Source organism: Seriola aureovittata, chromosome 9 (genome assembly GCF_021018895.1).
Source record: "Seriola aureovittata isolate HTS-2021-v1 ecotype China chromosome 9, ASM2101889v1, whole genome shotgun sequence".
NCBI lineage: Eukaryota > Metazoa > Chordata > Actinopteri > Carangiformes > Carangidae > Seriola > Seriola aureovittata.
Window position 1 is genome coordinate 24,351,935 of NC_079372.1, and position 27,975 is coordinate 24,379,909.

The following is a 27,975-nucleotide window of genomic DNA, read 5'->3' on the forward strand; positions in this document are numbered from 1 at the left end:
GGCTTAAAGTCAGAATACATGATGTTTCCCAAAATGAAACAGCTACTGTTCCTCAACCCTTCTGATCACATTCTGGTCTCCTCTGAGGAAACTCTTTACATTTTACAACCAGGAAGTCTCAGTGAGGAGACGAGACACTGAGCCAAAGTTACAAGGACACAAACATGGTAGTAATGTAATTTTCTTCAGCTCGACTACTTGAACACTAGAATGAACACCTCGTGGTTGATTCCTCCACCAACCAGTCACATCATGGTAAATATGATCACAGTCTCTCCTTCCTGATTTAAAGAACATTATGACGTCACAGTGAAGTTGACCTTTGACCTATAAAAAGGCCTCACAACACATCCTGTTAGTCTTTTATTTCCTTACAACAACTTACAGCTTCCTACTGCACTGTAACTGTACCTGTTAACTGTCTGTTCTGGATTTTATTTCATTTGATCATTTTCTTAATCTCATTTTATTCTATTTTAATTGATTTAAAACTGTTTTTTATTGCTTTTTGTTTTAGTGTTATTCTAATGCTTCTCTTTGAATTGCCTGGGTATAAATAAAGCTGCCATATAAAAAGTGTCTGACAGGACCTGCAGTCTTCTGCTTATTAAAGCTAATGAGTCATTTTACAGCACACAAAGGCAGAGTGAAGAAAGTGTTGAAGAGCAGCTGGAGGCTCCTGCACGCACGTTCACAATCAAACACAGTCACTATGAGACACACTCTGTCCCAGCAGCTACAACACTGCAGCTTCAGTCACCACACAAACACAACCCAACCTGCATCACAGCAACATCTAACACAGCTTCACAGTGAGCAGGTGAACACACAGAGAACCGGGGCGGGACATTAACATCCAGACAGAAGCAGCAGACAGAGAGAGTCGGACTCACGTTACCTGGCGGAGAAGGTGAACTGGTCCGTGTCCAGGTGTGAAAACGTCCCTCTGTCAGAACTCCTCCTCCTCCTCCTCCTCCTGATGTCACTCAGTCTCGCGGTTCATCTACATCACGTATTCACTGGTTTAACTTAATTCATGTCCACCAACGTCCCACAGGAGCTTCACAGCAACCACACCTGATTCCAACACCTGTAATCAGATGATCAACTTCACCTGGCGTCAAGCATTAACATATAAATATACAGTATATACTGTCTATATATTTGGGGACTAAGAACAAAAACGGACTGACCAGGATTACAAACACAGCCAGAAAAATTATTGGGAAAGAGCAAAAACAACTGGAGTGCACATACAGACTGCAGGTGAAACGGAAAGCTCGACAAATTGTGTCTGATCCTGTTCATCCCCTTTTTAAAGAATTCACAAAACTGCCCTCGAGACGACGCTGTAGAGCCGAAACAGCAACCAGGAACAATTACAGAAAGTCCTGATGCTAAAGCAATAACTTTGTTGAACCCATAAGCATCATTCACACTGGAATGACGTCCGTTATTGCTGTTTGTACTGTGCATGTTGTGCTAATTTAATATTGTATTTATTGTTTGTGAGTCACAATGCTGTGTTTTAACCAGCCTGTGAAGCCAGGGGCAAATTTCCACATTTGTGATTCAGCTGTTACTACACCAATGTCAAATATATCGAGCAGACCAAGACATACCTTTTCATGGCAGTAGCAAATCTCTCTTAAATTCAGGGCCTCTTCTGTCTCATGATTTTGTGATGTCTGTCTTTCCTTTGCTGAAAGTCTCTCTCCTCCATCTTCACTTTCCTTCCTCCAAGCTGAAGAAGTTTTAGGATTATTTTTCTGAACTGCCAGTAAACATCAAATGTGCAGAATAGAGGAAATTTATCCAATTTTTTAGCTGACAAAGACACATTCCAGTGACAAGGCAGAACCCTGTATTTACCTGTCTCAGCGCTGTTAGTCTTTCTTGGCTCAGTGTCTGGACTATAGTTGAAGCACGGCGGAGACGCGGGAACTTCGGTCTTAAGGAGTTGTAGCTGTAGTTGCAGCACAAACAGCCCAAAGTGCACAGGAATCACACTGTGTTCAGGGCTGTACTGCTAACTGCTAACTAACTAGCTAAGTCTCGTCGTCTGCTTCACCCCTGTCTCTCGCCCGCTACGCACATAACCTCCGTACTGAGCTATTCCTGAAAGGAGCTGCGCTTCACGTGCAACAACATCCTGTCTCAAACTTACTGTTGAGCTTGCACAGAGATGATAAATCAATGTAATTTGCTTGTTTTGTTGCTACTGCTGCCTCTTAATGCTTAATATGCAAGTTTAGTTCCCACTCATGAACATGCATGTAATGCTGCAATATCATAACTGATCTCAGACGGTAGAAACTGCGTCATGGATAATTTGACGAGCACGCGTTGACTATAGCTATTCACCTGCAAGTCCAGGATTATCCTCATTGCGCATGCGCAAATATCGAAATACAAAAGACTACTGTCCTTTCCGCTTGACAAGCTCCAGTTCTCATCAATAGGACATGGTCACACCCACGAAAATGACAGAAACGATAGTTACAACAGCTGAAAGTTAAATTCGCTTTCAGAGACAATAACCTGCTGCTGCCACAAGAGGGCAGTAAATTACATGATGTGTTCAAACAAGCATTAGATCTTATTGCATGTAGCATGGAGTAGCTTATGGTCCAGTCCTGTTTTGTAGAAAGAAAAAAAAGATGAACATTGAACCTGGAATCTTATAATAATAATTTAATGATAATAAGAAATGATAATAATATTTTGGGGGTTTCAGACTTTTTATTGGAATATTTATAGTTTTCATCCTCCAGTATTATTGACTGAGTATATATAAAAAATAACTTAGATTATTTGATAATATGAATGATCTGTGTATAGATTATTTTAAAATAGTAACTTCAGCCCAGACAGGAAAACATCATCATTAATATTATCAACATTATCATGTGACAGCAAAGATGAAAAATGTATCATATATTTAACTGTAAAAAAAAAAAAAAAAAAAAGTAAATATAACTGAGCCACAGTGAATATAATTGGCTTTAATATTATATTAGACAATAGATTTTTTTGTTTGTCTTTTTTGTTTGAAGGTTTTGAGCCAAACAAACAGATAAAAGCTGAACTCCTGCAGTTCTCAGACCTTTATAACTGTTTGTTCACTGACTGTGACCTTTGTCTGACCTTTACCTGTCTGACACACACAGATCAATTCACATCTGCCACTCTCTTCTACACGATTTAGCTCTGTATTCTGTGGGCGTGAATGTTGCTTCTGTTTGTTGGTGAAACATAATTATTTTTCAATTTTGGCAGAAACTGTCTCAAAGCAGAAATTTTAATTGAAGTCTGTCCTGGTGGAATGACAGTCAGTCTGTTTCTTTCTTCTTCCTGGTCAAACAGCTGCAGCTTGTTATCTGTGCCTCAGTCTGATTTAAATGATGTGATTATCATAATGAGTTTAAATGGTAATTTTTGTTGCTGTTGTAACCAGACTGCATGAGGAGCACAGCAGGAGCAGGAAGTGGAAATGTGACTAATTTATAAAATTTTTGAAATAACCACTTGTTAATTTACAGCATGTATCGTGTCAATTTAGGCTGCAGATAAAAAACAGCAAACGGATGTTTCTGCAAAGGATCTTTCAACTTTAAACTCTGTAGGGAACAGTGACAGTGAATGCAGCATAAAAGAAAGATGCTTGACAGTCTGCCTTAATCCATGAGGTCTATGCTTCGATCAGCTGATGAATTAGAAACTTAATGTGGTTCAACTAAATGAATGACTGCTCTCAGAATGAGCAGCTGAGAACCAGCTGTGTTTCTCTCCCCCTGCAGGTGGACACCGCCCCCCTGTGGCTGCTCAGAGACACTGCAGCTTCACCGGGGCGACTGACCTGCGACTGCTGAACATCACTCCTCACCATCACATCTGAGAATAAAATCCAAAATAAATTCACTTATACCATCTTTAACACAGAATAAACAGAATCTGAAGTAACAAAATGGTGAAAAAAATCACTTCAGTTCTAACTTCCTGTTTCCTGCCCCTGAAGTCTTGTTTATGAATCCTCCTGTTTGACATTTTCTGGTCTAAAATAAATATTTATCAAATAAATTTAAACATTTATTTCACCAGCTGTGAAGCCATATAGATGCGACAATTTCTGGTGATCTCTCCTGTTGTTAGTGGTGTCAGTAGCATTTAAATAATTTATTTATGTAGAATTAATGAATTAATCTCACTATTTCTTAATTAGATGATTAATTGTTTTGTTTATATTGTTTAGTGTTTGATGAGCCAAAGACAAATTTCCACCCTGGTGGACAATATTCTATTCTATTGTCACAAAACACTGGAAATTCTCATAATTTCCAAGAGTCAAAAATGGTGAACTAATCGATTCATCATTGCAACTCTACTATTATTAATGAATTAATGCATGAACAGCAGTTTAATGTTGTAGCTGCTCAGAGATCATTTTAACTAGTTTGCACAGCGCTGTGGGGATAATCTATATAAACTCATCATCTTTATTTTTAAATAACCTTATATTTAGTTTGTTCAAGAAGAAGCAGAAGAAAAAAGTAGAGTGGAATAAAAACTAGAATATTTCTCTCTGAAACGTAGAGAAGTAGAAAATGAAAAATACTCACTTTCTTCTGCTGAAGAATAAACAGAGACGTCACTGATCTGACTTCAGCTTTAATGACACAAACAGCCTCATGTATCAGCTCATCATCATCATCATCAATAAATTAACACGTCATTAAAAAATCAGAGTGAACATTTTATTTTCATGGCTTCCAGATGTTAATGATCAGCTGACAAACTGCTCAGCTGATCGTCTGATGAAACTGAAGCTTCATGTTACTGTGAAAAACAGAAATACAACAGAAAAAAAAGATACAGTTAATCTGAACATCACCGTTGATGCTGCCGTCTCCTCTCAGACAAACAACTGTAACGTCTGTTTTAGAAAATAATAGAACAGCTGGGACTCATGTCATCACACTAAGCAGATGTTTACAACCTCAGAGCTTCATGCGTCAGATCCTCACTGAGCTGCTGACAGTGACAGAACTGATATTAAATCAAATGCCTCTCTCCATCAGCTGATCAGACTTTAACATGAACCGAGTCTCAACTCTGGTCCTGATAACACCTGACTCCTGCTCTGGGTTAACACAACAGAGACGACTCCTGCACCAAACCTGTTAACAACGTTTCTGTGGCCGAGAAATCATGATGAGTTTGAACCTTTTCCTCAAACAGCATTGGGCTTCATCTTTTATTGATGTTTTCAAATAACAACAGATTTCATGATTTCCTGGCATACACAGAAGAAGGCAGGACTTTTTTCACCCATTAGTCTTGTCTGCAGTTACGGCTACAACAACCTACCTGACAGGCAAAACCCAGGGTAGAAAAAGAGTGGAATTACTCACTGCTGCTACAGCACTGCGGAGTGTTTCCAGTTGTTTCCAGGTGTTAGACAGGTCGACTGCATGAGTGACAACAGTAATATGAAGCCTTTAGCGTCCAGAGGGAGCTGAGTGAAGTCTGATGAACGTCCTCAGGTGATGATGTCACCTGAGTCAGCGTTGGTCGGGTCTGAAGAGTAAAGTCTGGGGTTGTGGACTTAGAGGGAAGTGAGTGCAGCCCCCCCCCTTCATCGCTGATAAAAGGCTCCAGGATACATTAGCACCAACTAGCATAACACACCCTAATCTCTGTCAGTGGTCGAATTGCATTGTGGGTAATGTAGGCACCAAGTTTTGACAGAAGAAGAGTGTGTGGAATGAAACAGAGTGACTCTGGTGCTACATCTGTGGAGGTTGGTTTGAAGCTTATTGCTGCGAGTGCACAAAAATGAGTGAATCCAACTGACAGAAAAAGTGGGGGGAGGTGACAATTACAGCTTCCTCTAATACAACAATAAAATAAAAATACAGATTTAAAAAAACGAACATGTCACTTCCTCCCACTGTGATCACGATGAGACGAAGCGGCAGATGCTGACTGACAGCAGCCAATCACAGAAGCCGTGGAGTGAACGGAACAGAGAGATGAATGTTTTCTTCTCTACATGAACACCACGACGATGCTCTGTTTTCTGTTGGCGGCGTGGTGATCAGACAGCGGGCGGTCATGTGACACAAAGCTTGGCAGGTTTGACGGCACCTACTTCTTCTCTTCTTCTTCTTCACTTGTTTATTTTTCATTCTGCACAGTCCAAGCACCTCTTTCTCTCTCTCTCTTACTCCCTCTCACACTCTGTCCATCTCTCTCCCTCCATCTCTCAGGTGCGTCTCCTCTTGACTCCTCCTGGACTCGCGGGGTTGGAAGACGACAGCAGTTTTTCAGCCGCCCGACTCCTCTTCCTCTTCTCCGCCTCCTTCCCTCCTACTCCTCCTCCTCCTTCACTCCCTCCCTTCTCCTTGTCCCGCTCCCTCTCCTTGTCTCGACTGCTGCTCGTTCGCTCAGACATCTTCACTGATGAGTTACTGCCTGTGGAGAGAGAAAACACTTGAGATCAACAAGCCAGTTGCACAAAACAGGTTTAATTGAAATTTTCCTTAAAATCTCTTAACTGCAACATGAACAAGTTTATGGGGATAAATGAAGAAAATTAAAACATCCCAAGAAGAGAGGGAGAACCCAATGGACACGCTTAATGATGAGGAATTAATTCTACATTACAGGTTTGATTGGCAGTCAGGTAGTACAAGCTAATGCCAGCAAAACAATGGTCTCCATGGAAAAACAGTAGAACTCTACTGCTGAAAAATGTCTTTCCCTGCTGTAAATTTCTTTTAAGAGATTCTGTGCAACACCCTTAAGTAACTCGCTCAGCTAAGGAAAATTTAAATCTCAAGTCTTATACTTACTTAATGTGTTTTGTACAACTGGCCCCAGCTCTTTAACTGGTGTGAGGTTCCTGTTTCTCAGATTTGACCATAAGAGTAACTGATGCCACAAACTGCTCTATAAAGCTGCCTGCTCTACTCTGTCTGTGGACAAGTTTCATTCATAAAAATGTCCGCCAGGAAGAGGGAAGAGAAATTATTATTACAGCTGTGAATGTTGTGGCAGCACAGAGCACAGCCCTGACAGAAATTAAGTCATTGAGTAATTAAACAAATAAATGAATGTTTCATCTGTACCACCAGTTGAATATATAAACTCCGTTTTTTTTTTCCAAAATAAAAGCTTACTGTCTGCAGGTCAACAGAATTGATACAGAATCGTTTGTTATAGTGTCAGATGGCAGAATTTCCTTTCTGTCTCAGCAGCAGGAAAGTTATCTGGTCACACCTGTTCTGGTCTGACTGCTCCACAGCCTTAAAGGATCCCTGTTGAGTTCCTGTTCTGTCAGCTCTGTGAGCACTCAGCGTTCATAGCTCGTACATGTGACATTACAATGATCATCAGGCAGCAGCAAAAGCAGGAAAGAAGAAGACTGCTCAGTAGTAAACATGGATGTGACATGGAGGGAAGGTCTGCAGTAAACAGGGATGTTGTACATAGTCGATGGATTCAGCTACCATGGTGTCATCCTACTGAGATTAAAGAGAGAGGAGGGGCCAGACAGAATGGTACCTTCTTCATGTGTAGCTGGAGGTTCTCTTTCCATCCTGAACTCCTCTTTGGTGTCCTCCTCTGAGCCCAGCTTCCCTACACACACACACACACACACACACACACACACACACACACACACACACACACACGCACACACACACACACACACACACACACACACACACACACACACTTAACCTTTAAATCCCCTGTGAGTAGGATTGAACGATTTCTGACAGTGTTGACTTCTACTGGTTGTATGGAAAAAAGACTAAAAGCTGTAGTTTTGCAGGTATTTGGTCATAAACCAACTTTGGACAAGTTAAAATGTGACCTGATGGCGGTTCTACATAAAAAGTCAGAGGAGCAGCAAAGTTATTGCAGTTCATCCTGAGGGGAACAGGAACATCTGAACCACATTTAATAACAATCTGTCCAACAATTGTTGAGATGCTTCAAGGTGGACTGACTGACAGACATTACCATCCACAAAGCAACTTTGATACTGTTACTACAATGATACAGCCAGGAGAATATGTTTGTGGCACTTACAACTTGCACATCTACACACAACAGCAAATAAATAACAGCACTGATTGGTGTTTTGCAGACGAGACCAGAAGACCAGAGAAAACCTGCTGTATCCTTAGATCTCAGCAATTATTACTGTGGAGGATGTTAAACTATCTGCCAAACACCAACGCCAAAACTACAGACAGGTTATAGCTGTGTCCCAATTCAGGGGCCGCATCCTTCAGAGGCTACATTTGAAGGGCCACACCTTCGTAGACCGTGTCCTCCAAAGGATGCGGGTCCTGAATTGGGATACAACTTATGATTCAAGTCTCACCTTCTTTCACTTCCTGGATGATGTCATCAGGCAGAGAGAAACTCTTCTCTGTGTTTGGGAACGGCAAGATCTCCGACTCGTGCTGCATCACACACACACACGCACATGCACACACACACACAGTGTTTGTATATTGAGCTGTTCATCTATGAAACCTTTGGTATTTGACTGACTACTGACTGTGTGTGTGTGTGTGTGTGTGTGTGTGTGTGTGTGTGTGTGTGTGTGTGTGTGTGTGTGTGTGTCCTCACCAGAGCCTGCATGTCATACATGGTCCCCAGATGATCCCAGATGACAGAGGAAGAAACCTGCCGACCAATGTTCTGACTGAACTTGTCTCTAATACAGATCATGTGGAAGTGACGGTTCACTCCTTCACAGAGGGAGGGTGAGGGAAAGAAGGGGAAAGAGAGAGGGGGAAAGATAGAGAGAGAGAGAGAGAGAGAGAGAGAGAGAGAGAGAGAGAGTTATACTTTATAATTCCAAGCTTCTCACAAACTGTTCACAGTATGTACATACAGTACTAATATTTGTAGTATACCGTTTTTTCATTCACGTACTTCCTCATCGTTGTCAGTGCTCATTAACCTTCAGACAGAAAAATGTTTTTCTACTGATTTAATGGTTGAGATTTTCACTCTATCAGCTGATTTGTGGTGATCTGATTAAATACAAAAACATATTCAGGAACATGCGCCAAGTCATTTCTTTATGTAAAAATTCTCTGGTAACAACTTCTCAAATGTGAATATTTGCTGTTTCTCAGTTTTCTATCACAGTAAACTCAAAACACTGGGTGGGTTTTGATTTTTGTTCAGACACAAATGAAGCAGTGTAAGCACTGATCGATCAATCAATCAATTACTGAGAAAATGTCAGTCTGAACTTATCTGCAGAGTTCACAAGTTCATCAACACACAAAGCTTAAGTAACAAACCACATCTGGAGACACAGTATTGAGTGAAAGCTTTAGGTACTGAAGATGTTTAGTTTCTAAACCATCAGGGAGTCTGATCAGTCCAGCAGCAGATGGTCTGGACCCCACAGAGCCCTGATCATAGCATCATGGACTCAGTATGGGATCACATGAAGAGACAGATGAACTGAGGTAGGTTCTCCAAGATGATGGAACGACCAACCTCACACTTCACCTGAAGAACAGTGAGCAGGTCTACCAAGGAGAACTGAAGCTGATTTAAAGGCAAAGGGGGGGGGGTCTCAGTAATTCTTGATCTGGTTTAGGTTTTTCTTGCTTACTGCACTTTAGATTGTTGAAGTTCACTGATGAATAAAACCAGTCATGTGTGTGTGTGTGTGTGTGTTGTAATCAAAGCATCCTGTCTTTACTTTTAGCGCCTCCAACAGGACTTTACTTCTTATAAATAAAGTTTTGGCTCAGTGTTGACGGACTGATGGTTGTGTTTGTCTCCTCAGTAGAAGGGGGAGCTGGTTAACGTTAGTAATCAGTTGTAACTAGAACACTGACAGAAGACATGTAGGCTAACTAGTTCATCGCCAGTGGTAGCAAACTAACGTTATTTTACACTATTTACTGGGACCATGCAGAGTCACGTCCAAGTACCCAGTCCTCAGTTAGTGAAACGCTGGGTTAAACCGGCAGAACTGGCCGCCGCTAACGGCTTCAGCAGCTAACATGCTAACGTTAGCCGCGTCTCTTACCGACGGGTTTGTGTCCGATCATCGCGTGAAACAGACAGACCTCCACCTCGTGGCTCCACACCACCGAGTCTTCCCCTGAAACCAGCCCCGAGTCCGGGGGCTTCTCGTCAGTCTGATTCAGCGTCACGTCTGCCTCCCCCATATTCAACTGAAAGGTTAAAACAGCTCGAAGACGAGCTCCCACACGGAACCTGAGTCCGTTTTGTTCCGTCTGCACCGGCAGCCGGAACCCCTGGAAGTGTTTCCGGCTATTACTATTTCAGAATAAAGGTCTTGTGCACTGAAATATGTCGAAACACTTAATTTTGCCCCAAAAATACTCAATAAATAACTAAATAATAATAGTAAATATTCAAATCAATAAAAGAGCAAGTAAACAAATAAATAATGGAATGTTCGATATCCCAGCCAATATTATGGCAAGACTTCTGGTCGTTTTTCAGAATAAAAGCCTAATAAACTTAATTTTGCCTGCTAAGTAAACAAACAAATGGATGAATGAGCAAGCAATACATATTGTGAATGTAATATAATAATACCAGATAGATCCTACTGGATTAAGTCTGGATCAAATCACCAACTCCACCTTTAATAATCTGTAATTCCTGGTTTTGTGATCTTGAGTTTTTGAAACCTGGAAAAAAAAAAATTTGCATTAAGAGGATCCTCAGCTAAACTGTGTTTCCTCTGGAAACTCAGTATCTATATATTCAGAGGCCTGTCACCTCATCAGATATACAATAGTACAATACAACAATATAACATTAATCTATTTGTAATATATAATAAATAATATATACATATAAAATAATGTTTTTTAAAACCATTTGACAGTTTAACTTTATGGAATTATGAACCCAAATAAACAAAAATATGAATAAAATGTTTTTGTAATGACATTGTGGAAATTTCAATGCTAAGAATTCAGTGGTATTTTAATTTCAACATTGAATATTCAGTAGTGGTGTAATATCACAATTAGGTATGCATTGAACTTGGAAGCCTCAAATAGTGTATTTAAATGTGGCACTCCTCAGGGATCTATTCTAGCTCCTCTGTAGTTCTGTCTTCAGTCTTAATTTAAGACATTATTGATTTGGCATCAAAGAAGCAGACCAACTCAAGAGTTATGCTTCTCTATACGGTGATCAAAACACCAAAAAGTTTATTGCAAATAAAACAGATACAGTTGGAGCCGTGAAACGACCTCCTGCACAAATACAACCAGAGAGAGAAAGAGAAAGAAAAAAGAAAAACGTTTCAGGTACAATATATCTAAAATGAGGGGATACTGAACTTCACTGAGCTGAAAATGAGAATGATCCTTTTGTTTTTTTTCCATTTTTTACACCAAAATACAAAACTGTGCATCTCTTAATAAAGCATCAACATCCATTACATCAAGAATATTAATGTGAGGCTGTATACATCCAGTCAGAATGGCTTTTCTCAAGCAACAAAAAACTTGAATGTCTGTACTGAAAAAACAAAACAAAAAAAAACTGTAAATGGTCTTCGAAATTACAATACTCGTCTCCAAGACATCATGTTGTATTCAGCATGTATACAGTATGGTGTACTGAAGAAGAGGTGATGTATGATGTGTTTTAATTTTGCGAGACGTTAAATCATACAAAATTACCTCAACTAATTAAAACAGTACGAATTCTGAGTTCTGTGATGAAGTCAGTATTATGAGGCAAATATCAGAAAAGTGGGACTTTTGTCCCACCAATTTCCCAATTGAACTCAATTTTGTAATTCTGACTTTTCTATAAAAACCGACGCTTCTCAAATCCTCTTAAAGAAACTGACTTTAAAGGGCCGCTACGCCATTTTATACATAAAGATTAGTTTACTTGTCATTGTTACTTCAACTCAACTTGTGAAAACAGTGGTATTACATCCTCTATCAAGTTGCTCTCTGGGAAATGTATTTTCCAGTGTTTTTTGGAACTTGGCCTGAACTAGAGACACACTCTGCAAACCACAATATTTCAACTTCTGCTACTTCAATTTTGACCATTAATGTATTAATCACTCTCTTGTAAGTCAACCAGCTTTATGGAAGTGTAATTCTAAATTACTGGAGTGGCCCTTTAATATCAGAATTCAGACTTTTAGCTATAAATTCTGACATTTTTCCACAAATTCAAACTTTTTCATCAATGTCTGGCTTCCACCTTAGAACTCAGTCATATAGGAGAAGTGATCTTTGCATCCCTGTAATAGCACAGGTGTGAAGAGAGTAAGTCCAAGTGACAAAAATCCCTGCCCACCGTCAACACCAAAAGTACATTTACTGAACAGCTACAGTGTGTTTTAGTTTGTATTAACCTGACAAGGTTTTCAAATAAGTGTAGATCATGTGCAGGAGCTGATATTTGTTTTGTACACTTTAAAACTCAACTGTTTTATGCAAACCTACATCCTCTCCTGAATTAAGGGATAAACATAAAAAACAAAAACAAAAAATGCATGTAAACTTTCTAGGTTTCATTACTTGTGTTGCTGTTTGCCTTTGTGGGTCAGAGCTGAAGATGAACTCCATGTGTTTGTTTGTGATGTCTCCGATTTCATAGCTTTCCAAGAAAAAGAAGATAGTTTTTTCTTTGTCTGGAAAACTAAGGTTCTCCTTAATTTTAAGGCAGCAACTGACAAATATTTTTATAGTTGTTGCCTAATCTGAAGACTAACTGTTTGAGCTATATAATGTCTTGTTTTGTCCGATCAACAGTCCAAAACCCAATAAAAACTTTCAAGGCTTAATCTCTTTCCATTGCTGCAGAAAAGCTTTAAGTTAACCAATTACTTCATCCCTGAAAAATGATGTTTTATATGAAATTAGGATGAACTTTCAGTTTTTGGTGACGTAAACCTTTTTTCTATTAACTTTGGGACATTACCTTAGTACCATTTTTAAGAAAGGGGGGCATTCAAAGACTTTGGATGTTGATCCTTAACCATGAAAACATCAGATTTGAGAAACACAAGTCTGTTCTAACATAGATCACATCCATCAGTTGCAGGACACTTTTGAGAGAATCCCTGAACCTCCTGTCTCCTTAGCTCATTCTCTTAGCCTATTGGTTGAGGAGGCCACTGGGTCCCTCCCCTTGCAGCCTCTCCATTAATAAGGTCTGAGAATGAGGACTGGGAGCACTGGAAATGTTCAGCAGAGGAGGTTCAGCCTGCCTCCTCCCTTTACTCCTCTTGTCACACTCCTCTCCTAGGCCAGAACTTTAAGACTGAAAAACTGCCATATGTGTGCTTTATTGAACCAGGCAGGTAAATGCTCACCTGTCTGGTTAAATAACTGGTTAAACTTTTCAGACTCTGAAGAACCAGAACTAACAGAAAGGAGCTCAGCTTGAGGAAACATTTGGTCCCTTTGATTTCTGGGTAAATGTGTTGTCTGTTTTAACGTATTCATCCATGAAGAACTCAGTGTCTAAAACATTCACATGTGTAACATCTTTCAGGTGTAACTCAGCAGAGTCCAACATATCCTCTGAACAAATGTTTTTTAAAATGTCTGACAAAACAACCATTTTCAAATGAACAATGTGTTTCCTCTCACAGTCTGCACTGTATTATCACACAAAGATAAAATGAAAGCAGATGCAATGATCCATGTGATGGATAATCTCTCTGCAGCACCAAGTTTCAAATCTCTGCAAGTTGATTTTAATAGAAATTAACTTAAACCACTGAAGGAAAAATACACAAAATAAAATGTGAAACAGTCTGATAACAGTCAGCAAGTAAAGTATTGACGACAAATGGGTTAAATCATAATGGTGATATTATATGTGTTTCTTAATGTCTTCAAATCCCATTCCAAATGTGGATTAATCTGCCACAGAAAATAGTCCAACAAATGTCTCCTCCTGTTTGATAGAAACTACGGTGAGCAGCCACTGTAGGAAATTACTGAGCCTGTTCTGAAAATGAAAGTTTTACATCTTCAGTAGGAACCAACAGGAGGCACAAAGTGTGGAGAAACGGACTAACACAGTGTTGGTTTGGGTCTAAATTTGGGATTTGCAAACAATAGAAACAAAATAACAACAATATCAACTTTTAAGGGAGGCAGAGGCAGAATTTTCTGAGCAAGAAGAGTTACTAACACAGACTGAAAAGTTTTATGTTGAGGTTTTCATGTCAGAGTTGGACCTCCAGTTACACACCACAGAAAACTCAACACTGACAGACAGCTCTATTAACCTCCATCACTGAAAGTGACAACAGCTGCTGCAGCAAACAACACGGCAGGTTTTAATTTGAAGCCATATTAGCACCACAGGTCTTATCAGTGAAATTTACTTCTGTAAGCAGCTGGGATAAACCACTGATTCATATGTACAGTCAGTATTCAGACAGGTGGTGTAAACAGTACAGCTCTGACAAATGAACAAACAATTAAAACTTTTAACTGGATTTTTTTGTTTTAAAATTCTGGCCTTTAACAATGAAAAAATAAAATTACGTAAAACAAAACTGAACCAACAGAAAACACTGATGTGAGAAAGCAGAAGGCAGAGCAAATAGCGACCCGGCAACAAATACACCAGGAAACAAAGAAACCCACAGACAAAGAACCACACCAGGATGATTAGTTTCCATCATATCTGAGAGTATAGGCAGGAGCAGTGTGTCAATTTGAGACTTGATTGTGTTGTGGCATCTTTTCAAAGAGACTCGTGGTTCTTTGTTTGAAGGCTTTAAAGAAAAAGGAAGTTAAGAAAGAAAACGGCAGAAGCGCTTGTTGTACCGAGTGATTTTTTTTTCTCCACTTTTGAGGCTGTTAAGAGGATAAACCAAGCGCTTCTTCAAAAAGGTTCAAAAAGGTTTCCTGGTCTATCTGAGCCGCCAAGCTGCAAACACACAAGAGGATCTGATGACGCTGTGGTGCTTCCACAGATATATTGCTAGACAAAGTGTTACCCCATGAACTGACAATAAATCCGACATGACACTCACTTCATGGATGTTTTACGATCTGGCGCCGCCAAGGTTTTGACTTCCTGTGTGAGTGCAGCTGAGAGAAATCATGGTAGGCACCGAGTCTCTACTGTTGTAATAAAACAACCTTTAATCATAAATACCACCACTGGTAGCACGACAGCAGCCGTTACCACGGAGACCAGCGGCTGCTTCCATGGTTTTTCAAAGACAAACACGTTGGCAACATGAGCTCCGTTTCCCCCGGCGACAAACAGCAAGCTGGAGAGGTGGGAGGGGGATGGGCTTCTGTGAAATGTGGTGGCAGCAGGCTGGATGAAGGTGTTTGAGGGAAGATGGGGGCAACGATGCTATTGGTCCTTCTTATCTGATTCTGATGAATCCTCCTTAGCCGCCGCATCCTCAGGTGAGGACTCTTCATACCTGTAGGAGAAGGAGAAGAAGAATGAGGGAGGACAAAAACAAAGGAGGAGTGTTCAGTGTGATTTACCTCAATTAGCAAAAATAAATTAATTTCCACCTGATTATTTTATTATTATTATTGATAAAACTATCAATTATGCCTTTGATTAAATGAATATCTGTATTTTTAGATGCAGGTCCAGAAACCAGAAAAGACCAACACGTCAACCAGGTCCCACAGTGTCAAGATGTAAAAACCATTAACCAAGTGTGTCATGTGGTTACAGAGTCTTGAAACCTCCCCCACCTGCAGTCAACACTGTCACATGATCTCATTCTCCTTTAAAATACAAGACTAAAAGTCTAAAGTCCTGGAAGTGCCACGTGTCTTTATTACAACCATAATTTACTTTTGGATTATGTCTCCAGTGGAGCTAAACATCTTTGTCTACAGAATGTTGCTGGTATAAAATCATCATATTTTATGGAAATATTTGTAATAGTCATTGTGTTATTTGTCGCCAGGTCCTTCTTAAAAAACAGTCTCTGAATACAATGACAAATGTGCTAAGTTGGCAACAATGCAGAATGTAAACTATTTGCCCCAATTAATTTTGAAAGAAACATGACATTTGGCTGATCAATGGTGTCAGTCAGTCAGTCACTCAGTCAGTCACATTCACAACTATAGGGCTGAGCCCCACTGTTATCGTCCAGCCAAAAAAAAAAAAAAAAAAAAAAAAAACAGGTGATGATACAGTATATTGACCTATATTATATTTTAAAGATAAAGGAATAATAAAAAAGGAATCTTTACATTAGTTTATTAAGGTACAGCGACCAAGATGTGAACTGCATACTGCAGCTCAGTATTCATCAGTGGATGAAGTCGACTCAGCTGTCATCAAATTACAAAGTACAGACTCTCTATGACAAACGAACCAAATCCTTCCCCTGATGTAGAGACATAGAGATCTTATCTGATTATCTAAAAATTGTTGTTACAAATTAACCAAACTGATGGAAGGTACTTTTTTTGGGACTATGTAACTTCAGCTCTTGGTTTTAGTGATTTCAGTGATTTCGAAGGAAACATGTTTGAACATGAGAACATGAGAGAAATATTGCTTAAATTGAATTTCAATATTTAAAAAGGAAACACTGGGAAAATAATTATGTTTGTCTCATTAAGCTCAGACTGATGTAGTGATGGTTGTAGTTTTTGTTGGTGACAGAGCGACAGATGAACAGACGGAAGGATGGATGGATGGATGATGATACTTGTCTTGTTAATGGGCTGTTTACCTGCCCAGGTGAGACAGGAAGGGGAGAGTAAAGAGAGGGGGACGGGGCCTCTACATGGAGGTGGGCTGTAACCGGCGGCGGCGGGGAGAGGAGCCTGCTGCCATAGAGAAGGCATCCATGGAGCTAGCCAGGCTGGCAGGCGAGCCACTGACAGTTGGGAAGGAAGTGAGCCTGGGAGAGCCAGGGAGAACTTCCTCTGACGACTCATAGCTAACCACAGGGGTGGGGGGGTGTACATGGAGAGACAGAGTCGGAGAGAGGACAGAATGTATGGGTAAGGAGAAAAAAGGAGAACATTAAGATAGAAAAGAAATGTGATAAAAATTTAAAGAAAACGGGAGAAGAGACAGAGAGAAGGAAAAGAGAGAAAGAATGTGTTAAGTATTTATCTTAAATTCGAAATTTAAAGCTACTACAGAGCACTACTTCTAAAATATCAGAGAAATTAGAAGGAAAAGAGACATGGAGATGAGAGAGGATGAGAAAGAAGAAGAAGTTAGGTGTTGAAGGAGCAAAGGAGGAGGAAGAAAATGGAGGAGAGGGGGATGAGGAGGACAAGCGATGGAGGCGAAGGACAGACAGAGGAAATGAAATGAAGAGGCCTGGAGGGAGACGTGATTGGCTGTCACTCAAAGACATCGCAGCAGTGAGGAGGATGAGGCAATGAGACAGATGGACGAGAAGACAGACAGGTCTGAAGTCCACACAGCGAACGTTACAGGCTCCTGATAATGTGATGCAAAGTTTTCAACCTCATTTACTGCACAAATAAATGTTCTGGAATAATGGTGTGATTTGTATGAGAAGATCTCAGAACTAGAGGTGAAGCTGTGAAGCAGGTTTAACTGGTGAAGACCTTGTCAGCTAGAATGTTGCATCAGTAAGTTTTTGGGATCCCTCCCCTTTACTTTGTGTGATTGAGTGTTATATTCTGACCCTGAAGGATGTTCAGCTGATGTTTCATGAACCTGAAGGATTTGACCTCACTGTCATTCTGTGTCTTTTAAAAACATTATTACAGTATTATTATTGAAGCTTTTCACCTGTTCAAATACTTTTCATGTAAAATGTGACAACATTTTGGGAAAAACTTATTTTCATAAACTTTAGCTGTTTTGTGTTTTAGACAGAAAACACAGCCTCAGCTGTTTCTGCTGCTGTTCAGGAAGCAGAAGGAAATATTTCAAAACCAGAAACAACAATCACATGATTTCAGTCCAGCAGCAGCTGGTTTAAATAAACCTAGGTCTCTATAGATAATTACAGAAACTTTACTGTATACACATACAGCAGATTATTTCACTCTTTTAGTGATAAACCCCCCCCAAAAAAATAAAATGTTTAACTTTTCAGATATGAAATGTCTCAAGGTTGACTGTAATTGTTGTTACACAATCATATATTAATATTCTCTTAGTTACACACGTCTATGTGAGATGACTATTTAGTGTCAGGAGTTGCTAACGTCATATTTCAGACAGTGAATTAATGACACTAAAAGACAGTAAACTCCAGATAATCACATGACCACCAGGATGTGTGGCTGCCATGGTTACTCACCTGAACATCTCTGTGAGCTCTCCTTTGAAAAGTGCTACGATGACAGGAAAGCCGACACAGGCTGGGACCAGGTAGAGCAGAGCGGGCTGCAGACAGACAGGTGAGCAGGTTAGCAACAGGTCAGACAGGCTGACTGACGATGTTAATTTACAACTAACCAGTATTTCATATTTAGACCTGTTTAATGTAACCTGTACACAGCTTCATTCACCCAGTAAACGGGCTTTGGTGCTAACAGACTCAACATTAAGACGAGGGCTCGACACTGACTAATTTATAAGCATTTTCACTTCAACAAGCCTGAAGAACGAGATAAAGAGTGCAGATGTGGGGTTCAGAGATGTGGCTTGTGAATAAAGATAATAATTTAATTTGCTGTTGCCATTTAAACTTTTCTCTAACTGCAAAATCCACTTTTTATATAACCCCCTCTTTAAGCTGAGTGCAGGGATCTACACAGATCGCACCTGTGCGTGTTTGAAGGTGTGCATGACAAAAATGGTGAGACCCAGTCCAAAGATGTAGGCCAGGAAACTGGAGTAGAAATACGTCCTGCTGTTCTTCTTCAGGCTGCAGACAGAAGGAGAGGTTTAACTCAACAACAAAGTGAAAAGTAAATCTCAAGATAATCTGTAGGAAAATTCAACCCAACATCTGCCGCAGCCAAGGAGAGGAGGGACAGGCAGAGACCTGACCTCTGACCTTTGCTTGACACATTAAATTATCAGCAGAAGAAGAAGAGAGGGCGGGGTGTTACCTGACGTCGAAGCGCAGCAGCAGGGCGATGAAGATACCTGGGATGACGATGTCACCCAGACCCAGCATGGCAAAGTTACTGGCTCCAAGGCCTTTCTCCAGCAAGTCCTGAGGAAACACCACTGGAGGGAGAGAAAGTCACACCATCATCACCTGTTGTAAGGTATCAGACTGACATGAAACCAAAAACACACTGCGTCTGAACTGAGCTTTTTCATTTGCCTTATCAGCTCAGGCAGGTCGTACGGTGTCCAGCAGAGACCAAAAATAAACAAATGTGAGAGAGAGGACACACTGACATTTGGCTCCTGGAAGGTGAAAACATTACAACCTGCTCAGAATCTCAGTCTCACACGCTTACATTTGATTGGTGCTTCAAAGGACTTGGCGACTGTTACCATGACGTTGGTCCCAAAGACCTGGAGAGACAGACACAGAACAGGATCTTTAGTAACTCTGAGCCAGCATGTCATCTGACTCTCCACCAGCTGAGTCTGAAGTTTATTTCTAATGGTAGTGGGTCTGACACTGTGACCCTGAAAATGCTCTCACCCAGAAGACGTCGTAGACAAACAGCCCCCCCAGCAGGATGCAGCCGGTACTGACGTTGTTCAGGTGGAGCAGCTCCACGCCATTCAGGGCGAAGGCCAGGCCAAACAGGTTATTGGCTATCCAGTGCTGTGATGTCACAAAACACAGACAAGTTATTGGCTCTGCGATTGGATACTCAGTGTTGTGACAGCAAAACACAAATATGACATTTAACCTTTAACCTTCCTGTTAACTTTACCTTTTTGAGCAGGTACCAGACTCCCACCACACTGCTGATGAGCAGACACACCAGGTTCTTTGTGTCAAACTCATAGTTGACTATTTCTGCAGAAAGATCCAGAGACACAGGTTTAAATCTTCTAGCTCAGATTTAAAATCGAAAAAAAGTTTCATCTGGAGACAGGTTGAAAACGTGGTTCAACTAAATTACCAACATTTTCTCTTTCTGTGGAAAGGGATTTAGCTGTAATGATTATGACTAAAAAAAATCTTTCCTGGCTGTTGTTGATAATCCACAGATTTTTAGGGGTCCAAAGCCAAAAAGGTTGGAAACCATTGCACTGTAGGTATGTGAGGAAGCACCATGTTTTGTACTTTAGGTGAACCACTCCCTAGGTTCTTAAGCAGGTCTCACCTTCTTTAGACTCTCCGGAGCCCTGAGTGAATAGCAGCTGGTACTGTTTATTTGGTATAGAAGCTGGAAAGATTCTGAACATCAGAGGACTGAGAGACAGAAACAAGAACAAAGTCAGCATCATGTTTTTGAAATATTTCAGTGTGTGTGTGTGTGTGTGTGTGTGTGTGTGTGTGTGTGTATTGTTTTACCTCATAGTGTGAGACAGAGCCAGGACGCCCAGGACGAAGAAGTAGACAGAGAGCAGCAGGTTGATGTACTCTTGAGAAAATACCTGCATCAAGACACATGTCCAATGTTAACGTGACTGTGGTGGATCCATTTATTCAAACCTCCCAGTCATACACATTTTTATAGCTTTGCTCGAAGCCCATGCAGGTGGGCTGGGGAAACCCCGAGTTACCTTGAAAAAGAGGTAGAGCCCAAACAGAGTACAGCTGGCGATGATGGGAAACCTTGCCGCATCTCGACTGGTGATGGTTTCTGGCATGTCTGCTGCATTCTGGGAAAGAGAAAGACAGGGGAGATAAACAGAGGTAAAGAACAGGCAAGATGCACTAATTCAAGTTTGTAACTGAGACCCACACTGAACTCTGCCACCAAAAACTTCTGGATTAGGCTGAAACTACTATTCCTTAACAGGAACTAGTAATCTCCACCAGCAGCTTGAGCTTCATGTTAAATAAGTGAATGATTCTATTTAAAGATTTATATAATATAGATATTTAATGTAAAACTGTTAAAGGATCATTGTGTTTATCACCAGGTTTCTGCAGCTTTCACAAGTAAAATTTAAGTCTTTTTGAAGAGCTTTTTAAAACCACATATATTATTATTTGATACCAGTTTCATACTGGCTCAAGTATGAATTTATGATGTAAACCAGTGGGGACGATCTGGCCTGACTTTTTATACCTTCTATCCTGTAATTAAGGACTTGGGTCTAATTGTAGTTGGGAAAATCATTTATATCAGTAATAATAACTGAAAATCTGGCAACACAGCGACTGATGAGTCTGACTGCTCATGTGTCTTTGACTTCTTAATTATTTTAACTTGGGTTAAAAGATACTAACTTGGTGAGTACAGTGTTATCATCACTGATGGAAATTATGGTCTGAATGATAAAAATAAGGCCTAAGTAATAATTAACCAGAATTATCACTATAACACTGAACCTTCTATTCCGAGAACCGAAATTCTCCACATTCAGTTTTGTTTGAACTGACAGAAAGTAACTTTTATCAGACTTTGTCATTTTGTCCTGACAAACAGGTCTGATGTTGTTCATATGACAGGCCGCTCAGCTTTCATTATGTAACCCTGAACCTGTTGCTAAGATCTAACTGATCACAGAGTGGTCAAACTGAAAATAGACCTGTGTTTGATAATAAATGTAAAGGGCTGTGTTGGTGACGGCAGTGAGACATTGAAATATGATTCAGGACGTCCAGTTTGAGTTCAACATTCATGTGTTTAAAGGTTTATTATCAGAGAACAACACAACACAGACGTTTGTGATGCTATGACACAAGACTTAACAATTTTAGAAATTTCTATTTTAAACTGATGATGGTGAAGTAAACAGTAAACAGTAAAAACAGTGTTCACATTAAAAAGCAACTTGTAGTAGTAGAAATGTCATCTTGCATGTATTTGATTCTTTTTTGGTTTGGTTTGTTAAAAGCTCTGAAAACTCAGTAGTAACCATTGCTGCCCTAGTTACCTCAGTAAACTAAAGTAGTGAATCGAAATGGAGGAGGAAGCCGTGCTGACTGGACTCTCACAACACTGAAGCATCTGAGTAGCAGCGCGTGGAAGGATTTTGTGTCGCTGCAGCTGAAGGACAGTGAAGGCAACGTTAACTGTACAACCTCGTCTACCTAGTCAAGACACAGTGCACTAACTGACAGACATCGCTGGCCACATGTTTATGTGACAGTCACCACTCTACACTTGGGCTGTGTTCAAATTTGTTAAAACTGTGACACCTCTAGTTTCCACTGACAGGAAACAGCTGAGTGTATCACAGTCTTTAACATTCAGCTTTCTCCTCTTCCTTTGTCGTACCTCTACACTCAGCTCTGAACTGCTGCTGTTACCAAAGATACAGATGAAGTGATAACAGCAGATTGACAGAAATCCCTGAGAGAGAAGCCTGAGAGTCACCTCCATCTATATTCTCCTCCATCTACTCCCCCGAGAGAGAAACTGGGACAGGAGAGAGAGAGGAATTGGAAGAGAGGAGAGGAGGGGAGTAAAGGAAGGACGAAAAAGACAGAGAGATAAGACAAGAGGAGACACCATGAAGAGATGAAGACAGAGGGAGGAAGAGAAGGTGATCCCTGTGTTAAAGGATCTGTTGTATTTGACTTAAAGTGAGTCAACTTGTAAAACTGTATTAGAAGAACCATATGAGGGAACAGTCGTGATGTTTCAAACAACACTACAAACGTTTCATAACTATCACATGGACATAAACTGACTTTTCTTTAAAATCAGATGAGCTAACTGGACACAAGGAAATGTGAGCAAACAATCAGAATCTCCACAGAATGAGAAGAAGTTTAGTTTACAACAAAACAATCTCATAAAGAAATGTACTCATCAACAGAGACTGGATTTCTCGCACGCACATCATTCACTAACTGTAGAATAATCAGGCTGTGGAATCGGAGGTTTGAAGAAAGATCTACCATGTGACCAAACTCCATCTGGTGAAACCTCCTCCATACAAGGCAAATTTTAATCTGATATCTGTTTTTGACTTGATCAGACAGAACAGACTGTGAGGACATCACAGGCTCTGGGACCTCGTGATAGGCGACATCACTATTTTAACATTTCCCAGATTAAACGTCGTCTGGATGAAAAGCTCTGTGATGAACTAACTGACTTATCAACAATAATATAATCAATAGTTACAGCTCTGAGGTCGATTATAAACTTTGTAATGCAACTTGGTTCAATACCACTTCATTTGCTCTGAGAACCGTCCTCTGCAGATACTGTCACACTCTCCACTTTTTGAAAACTGGTTTGTGTGATAGTAAACGAAAATGCTGATGTCATATCATCATGTTAGTCTACAGTAAATCAGCAAACTAACCGTAAACCAAACAAAAACACTGGACACAGCAAACAGTTTGTGACATGAAACCATTAACAATAAATCACCATCCGTACCTTACATGTACATCGTATCATATCGTTTATTAGAGGTGGGCGATATGACGATATTAGATCGTGAAGGATTACAACGTGAAGACCATCTTTTAAACTGCAGAGATCGTGGGATCGTCTAGGGCACATTCTATAAATTGCAGTTCTATGCTGATGCACCGATGCACCAAACGTATTGACGTCGTCAACCTGACCGACCAATCATAGCGAATTACGGGCAGTGACGCGCTTTCCTAACCACCTCCTTGTTTGTGTGTGTAGCTGTAGCACATTGAGAGCGATGGCTGAAAGCCAAACGGAGTTGGTCGCTAAAAAAAAATTCCACCTCCATTATATACATTTCAGTTTGATATTTTTTGTTCAAAACTGTTGCACTAAAAGTGATAACCACAGTCACTTTAGTTTGTATTTTTGCGTTTCAATAAGCTATTTTGATAAATAAATCCTGTTTAAATGACTGTCAGTAATGTCTTTGATTGATATTTTACTTTCTGTTACTACTTTTGCAAGAGTGCACTTTATTAGAATGTTGTTTACCTTAAACTTTACGTTGTTTGCACATGCAGGCAAAACTGCGACTATTTGAAATAAAATCTGTTAAGAAAGGTTCTTTGGTCTAAATTGTCTGTTTTTCTTTTTCCAATTTAAGATTGTGATAAAATCGAAATCGTGATTTTATTTTAAAAAAATCGTGATATGATATTTTTGCCATATCGCCCACCCCTATCATATATATGTATATTTTTAGCTAACTGTAGGATATTATTAATTGTGTTGTCTGTTTCGTGTTGGTTTTGTTATTGACTGTTTTAATTACATTATGCATGTAAAAGCCCAACTAGGGACAGGAGTTAGCAATTGTTATTAACTCTTTATGCAACACATTAGTTTCATGCCTTGTTTTGAAACTATATTAAATTGTATTGTCCCTTTCAAATAAATAAATTAAATAAAGATTAACATTTTAGATATCTATTATTAGAGCTAGTTACCTGACCTCAATGTGTGGTACCAACAGAAATGTGCAGCATCAAAAACTGTCTTATATAAAAAGCAGGTATTGAATGTCTGGTCAGATTCATAATGTCTTTTTGTTCGTATAATTCCTGAAAAAAATATAAATATTGCCAAGTTCTTGCACAGCTGCTTGTGTTTTAACAACATTCAATATTTGAGAAATCAACACAAAATATCTGGCTTCTTTAGTTAACAAAAAATAGGTTTTGTAGGAAATCATCCTGTTTCTATTTCTCAAAGTAAGGTACTGAAAAAATATTTTAGCCTTGGGTACTTGGATATATAATCTGAGCTCCATTCATTTTTTTTCCAGGTAGTTTAAATAATTCCTGTACATAAAGGTGGTGATCGTCAATGTTTAAAGTACTTTAAACTTAACTGTTATCTCTATCTATGGCATGATGTGAAAACAGATTTCTATCTGGTAATGAAAAAGAAAAAGTTACATTACACATCTATACATCTATAAAATAAGCTTTACTGTTGTCTTCAATTTAGTTAGGTGTTACTTGTGTGTTTTGTGTGGCTGAACATTTGCATGAACCTGATTCAAATAAAACTCGACAGTGAAGCCAGGCTGCAGGTGTAGTTTCACATGAACAGAGCATATTTACATATGTCCTCAAGCAGAGCCCTGAACTCACTCCTCCTCACTCGCTGTTAGTAAGTTGACTAACACCTCCAGTGTTAATGAATGTACTGCCGTGTTAGTGCTGTAACAAACGGTGTGCAGCATGTGTGTAGTTGGTGCTCTCTGCGACTCTCATACTCACTCTGAACCCAGAATCGTAATCATTTTCTCCGAGCTCCTACAGACAGACAGACCGACAGACAGAATGGGTGGACAGACAGATGTGCACAGACAGACAGGGAGAGAGAGGGATCAGATTGGCAACAAAGAGGAGGACTGGAAGCAAGCCCGCAAAATCAAAAACAATCCAACAAGAGTCAGATGCAGGAAACGAATCGTCAGTTGAATTCTGAGAGGGTAAACAGCTTTAATGATTCCAGATCTCTGTGGTATTTGACCTGATTATCAGACAGCTGACAGAGGAAAGAGGAAGGATGACATGCAACAATATTCAGGAGCTGGATTCAAACCCACACCTGAGGTAGTACCTGTCTCTGTCTGTCTGTATTCTAGTCTTTCACTGTCTTTTAAACTTTGTCTCTACCGGCCACTGTGCACTCTCACTGCGAGACAATTATATCTGAACTCATGCCTCACTTTTGTGCACAAACTTATTTTAAAGACACTACCAACTCAGACGGAGGATTTTCTTGACAATCTAAAGTCTGCAGTACTCAGGTCTTTACTTAAAGTATCAAAACAACAATGTAGAAATTTTCCATTACAGGTTAAAGTCCTACATTTAAAATTAAAATCCTACATAAATAAAGTAAGAAAGTATTATCAGCTAAATTTACTTAATAAGAGTACTCAATGCAGTAAAATCTTCCCCATGACTGATATATGTTATATATGGACATTATTAGATTGTTAATACTAATGATCAATGCTCAGTGTTTCCCCTATGTTGACTGTTTTTTTTTTTTTTTTTTGGGGTGGGGTGGGGTGGGGGGTCTGGGTGGTCATCTTCGCTGCTGTCGCCAGATTGCATGATTTTAAAACTTTTAGAACTTTTCTCCAATCTTTTTTGAAAAATATTGGATAATTTGTTATTGAAATGAAACCAGGTTTAATGTGTACATGTCTCACTGGAGGAACAACTCATAAACATCAGATTTAATAATAAACAATATGATATGTTTTATAATCTTATCACATTTTTATGCAGACTCTTTATCTTAAAAGTAACTGTCAATACATGCAACAAGTATTTTCTTTAATATCAATTGTCCAGTGTAGAAAATTATTCCCTCAAACCCACGTTTACAATCAGGTTGCTTTTCTTATCTGACCAAAAGCGGAAAACCCAAATATATTGACTTTACCATCATAGAAAAGCAAAGTAAAGCATATACTGACATTATAGAAGCTTGTACCAGTGGGGAAAATACATTTAAATAAAAAAAATGAAATTGTTTGGGGTCAATAGGGGTCCAACAACACATTTGTGCCCTAGTTCCCCCCATAGCAAAATAAATCCGGCCATGGCAATGGACATAAACTGGACAAGTTGATGTTGTGACACACAGAAGACTGAGCTCAGATCATTTCTTCCTTCCACCACTCAGTCTTATCTGTACGTTCGGTCCCACAGTCATCATCATCACACTGAGCTGCAGCAGAGAGGATGTGGGAGTTTTTACCGTTACCTAAAGCCAACGAGTCACAGCTGCGCATGTCTGCAAAAAACCCCAAAAGAGAGCAAATAGATCCCTCTTGTACACGTCTCTCTCTCTCTCACACACACACACACACACACACACACACACACACACCAACACCAACACTCATATACGTCAGCTCCTGCCATTTTCACCTCGTTCATCCATCTACTTATTATCTACTTATTTCTCACTCCAGGTTAGTAACTTCTATCCCTTGCCTCTCTGTCTATCTCCCTCTCTTTTTTTCTGTTTTGGTTAAAAATCACATCTCCCTCTGTCGCGTGGGTTCTGCCAGGTAAAAGTCCGACAGCAGGTAAACACCGGTGGGACAAATGTAAATAAACACCTGGGTACAGCTGCATCACATCTAAGGTGACCATCACAGGACAAACTGCGACAAAGTAAAAAACAAAGTAAAAAAGACTTGTGTTTTCAACCCATTAAAAACCTCACAGCCACAAACACATTAGAGAATAAATGAGTGCAACAGGTGAAGATATAGACTTTTTTTTAAAAGCTAATTAGCAAATGAAAATAACAGTTACATTTAAACAGCTGTGACGTCCGTTGATGCTCATTTCTGCCGGAAAACCGCTTATTTTTGTAAATGAATTTAACTCTTATAAGACTTCATTTAACTGTAGCCTGGGATTCTCTTAGTGTTTACATTGAGGAATGTTATTTAAGACATTTCAAACTCGTTCAAAAATCACCTGGCCAGCCGTTAGCTATCCGTTAGCTCAACTAGCTAGGCGGCGGAGGCCAACGGCAGCCGGGCTTAGGTGAAACCACAACATCGAGGTCCTGCCGCTAGAAGTTACCTTAGATTTGGAGCAGGTGACGGAGCGCAAGGCTCCAAAGAAGATGGGCAGGAGTGCCATGAATACCAGGCTGCCGTATGCCAGCGCCGTTCCCTCCGGAGTGGCCACGAATTTAGCCGTAGCGTTGAGCGCCTCGGTCCCGTTGGAGTCCGTGGCGTTCAGGGCGTCCAGGACGGCGGCGGCCGCGGCCTCAGGGGCCGAGACCGAGACTTGTTCTGCCTCAGACATGGTTCTTCAAAGTTGGGCTTCAGGGGTCCACGGGCAGTGCTAGATCTGTGGCGGAGACTGAGAGACTGGAGGTGGAGGCTGAAGCTGCGTGTTTCTCATTCATCTACGCTGCTGCTTCTGGAGTCTGGTTAAGGCCACGTTTCCTAAAGCAGCGAGCAGAGAGGCGGCAGGAGCGAGGA

The 27,975-nt window shown here is 40.1% G+C and overlaps 2 protein-coding genes and 1 long non-coding RNA gene across 5 annotated transcripts; all 3 read right to left on the minus strand.

The window, feature by feature from the left end:
* Positions 1-973: 973 nt before the first annotated feature.
* Positions 974-2,061, minus strand: LOC130175445 (uncharacterized). Its single transcript, XR_008828736.1, has 3 exons — positions 1,873-2,061; positions 1,623-1,744; positions 974-1,090 (listed from the first exon to the last, which is right to left on the minus strand). It is a non-coding gene; the product is annotated as an uncharacterized LOC130175445 (long non-coding RNA).
* A 2,590-nt stretch (positions 2,062-4,651) lies between these two features.
* mrgbp (MRG/MORF4L binding protein) lies at positions 4,652-10,309 on the minus strand. The gene is made up of 5 exons (XM_056386038.1): positions 10,079-10,309; positions 8,650-8,771; positions 8,399-8,480; positions 7,567-7,641; positions 4,652-6,474 (listed from the first exon to the last, which is right to left on the minus strand). Exons 1-5 carry the CDS (start codon positions 10,218-10,220, stop codon positions 6,266-6,268), a joined length of 630 nt encoding a protein of 209 aa, XP_056242013.1. The 5' UTR covers positions 10,221-10,309; the 3' UTR covers positions 4,652-6,265.
* Positions 10,310-11,205: 896 nt separating this feature from the next.
* hm13 (histocompatibility (minor) 13) lies at positions 11,206-27,970 on the minus strand. 3 transcript variants are annotated; one of them, XM_056384687.1, is made up of 12 exons: positions 27,569-27,965; positions 25,226-25,261; positions 20,656-20,754; positions 20,444-20,526; positions 20,253-20,341; positions 19,857-19,942; positions 19,619-19,744; positions 19,428-19,485; positions 19,068-19,188; positions 18,778-18,880; positions 18,311-18,396; positions 11,206-15,466 (listed from the first exon to the last, which is right to left on the minus strand). In XM_056384687.1, the coding sequence occupies exons 1-12, from the start codon at positions 27,794-27,796 to the stop codon at positions 15,394-15,396; spliced, it is 1,188 nt and encodes a 395-aa protein (XP_056240662.1). In that variant the 5' UTR covers positions 27,797-27,965; the 3' UTR covers positions 11,206-15,393. The 3 variants fall into 3 exon arrangements, with proteins under 3 accessions (XP_056240662.1, XP_056240663.1, XP_056240664.1); XM_056384688.1 differs by lacking the exon at positions 25,226-25,261 and having other exon boundaries at positions 27,569-27,964; XM_056384689.1 differs by lacking the exons at positions 11,206-15,466; positions 25,226-25,261 and adding an exon at positions 16,786-16,960 and having other exon boundaries at positions 27,569-27,970.
* Positions 27,971-27,975: the final 5 nt, after the last annotated feature.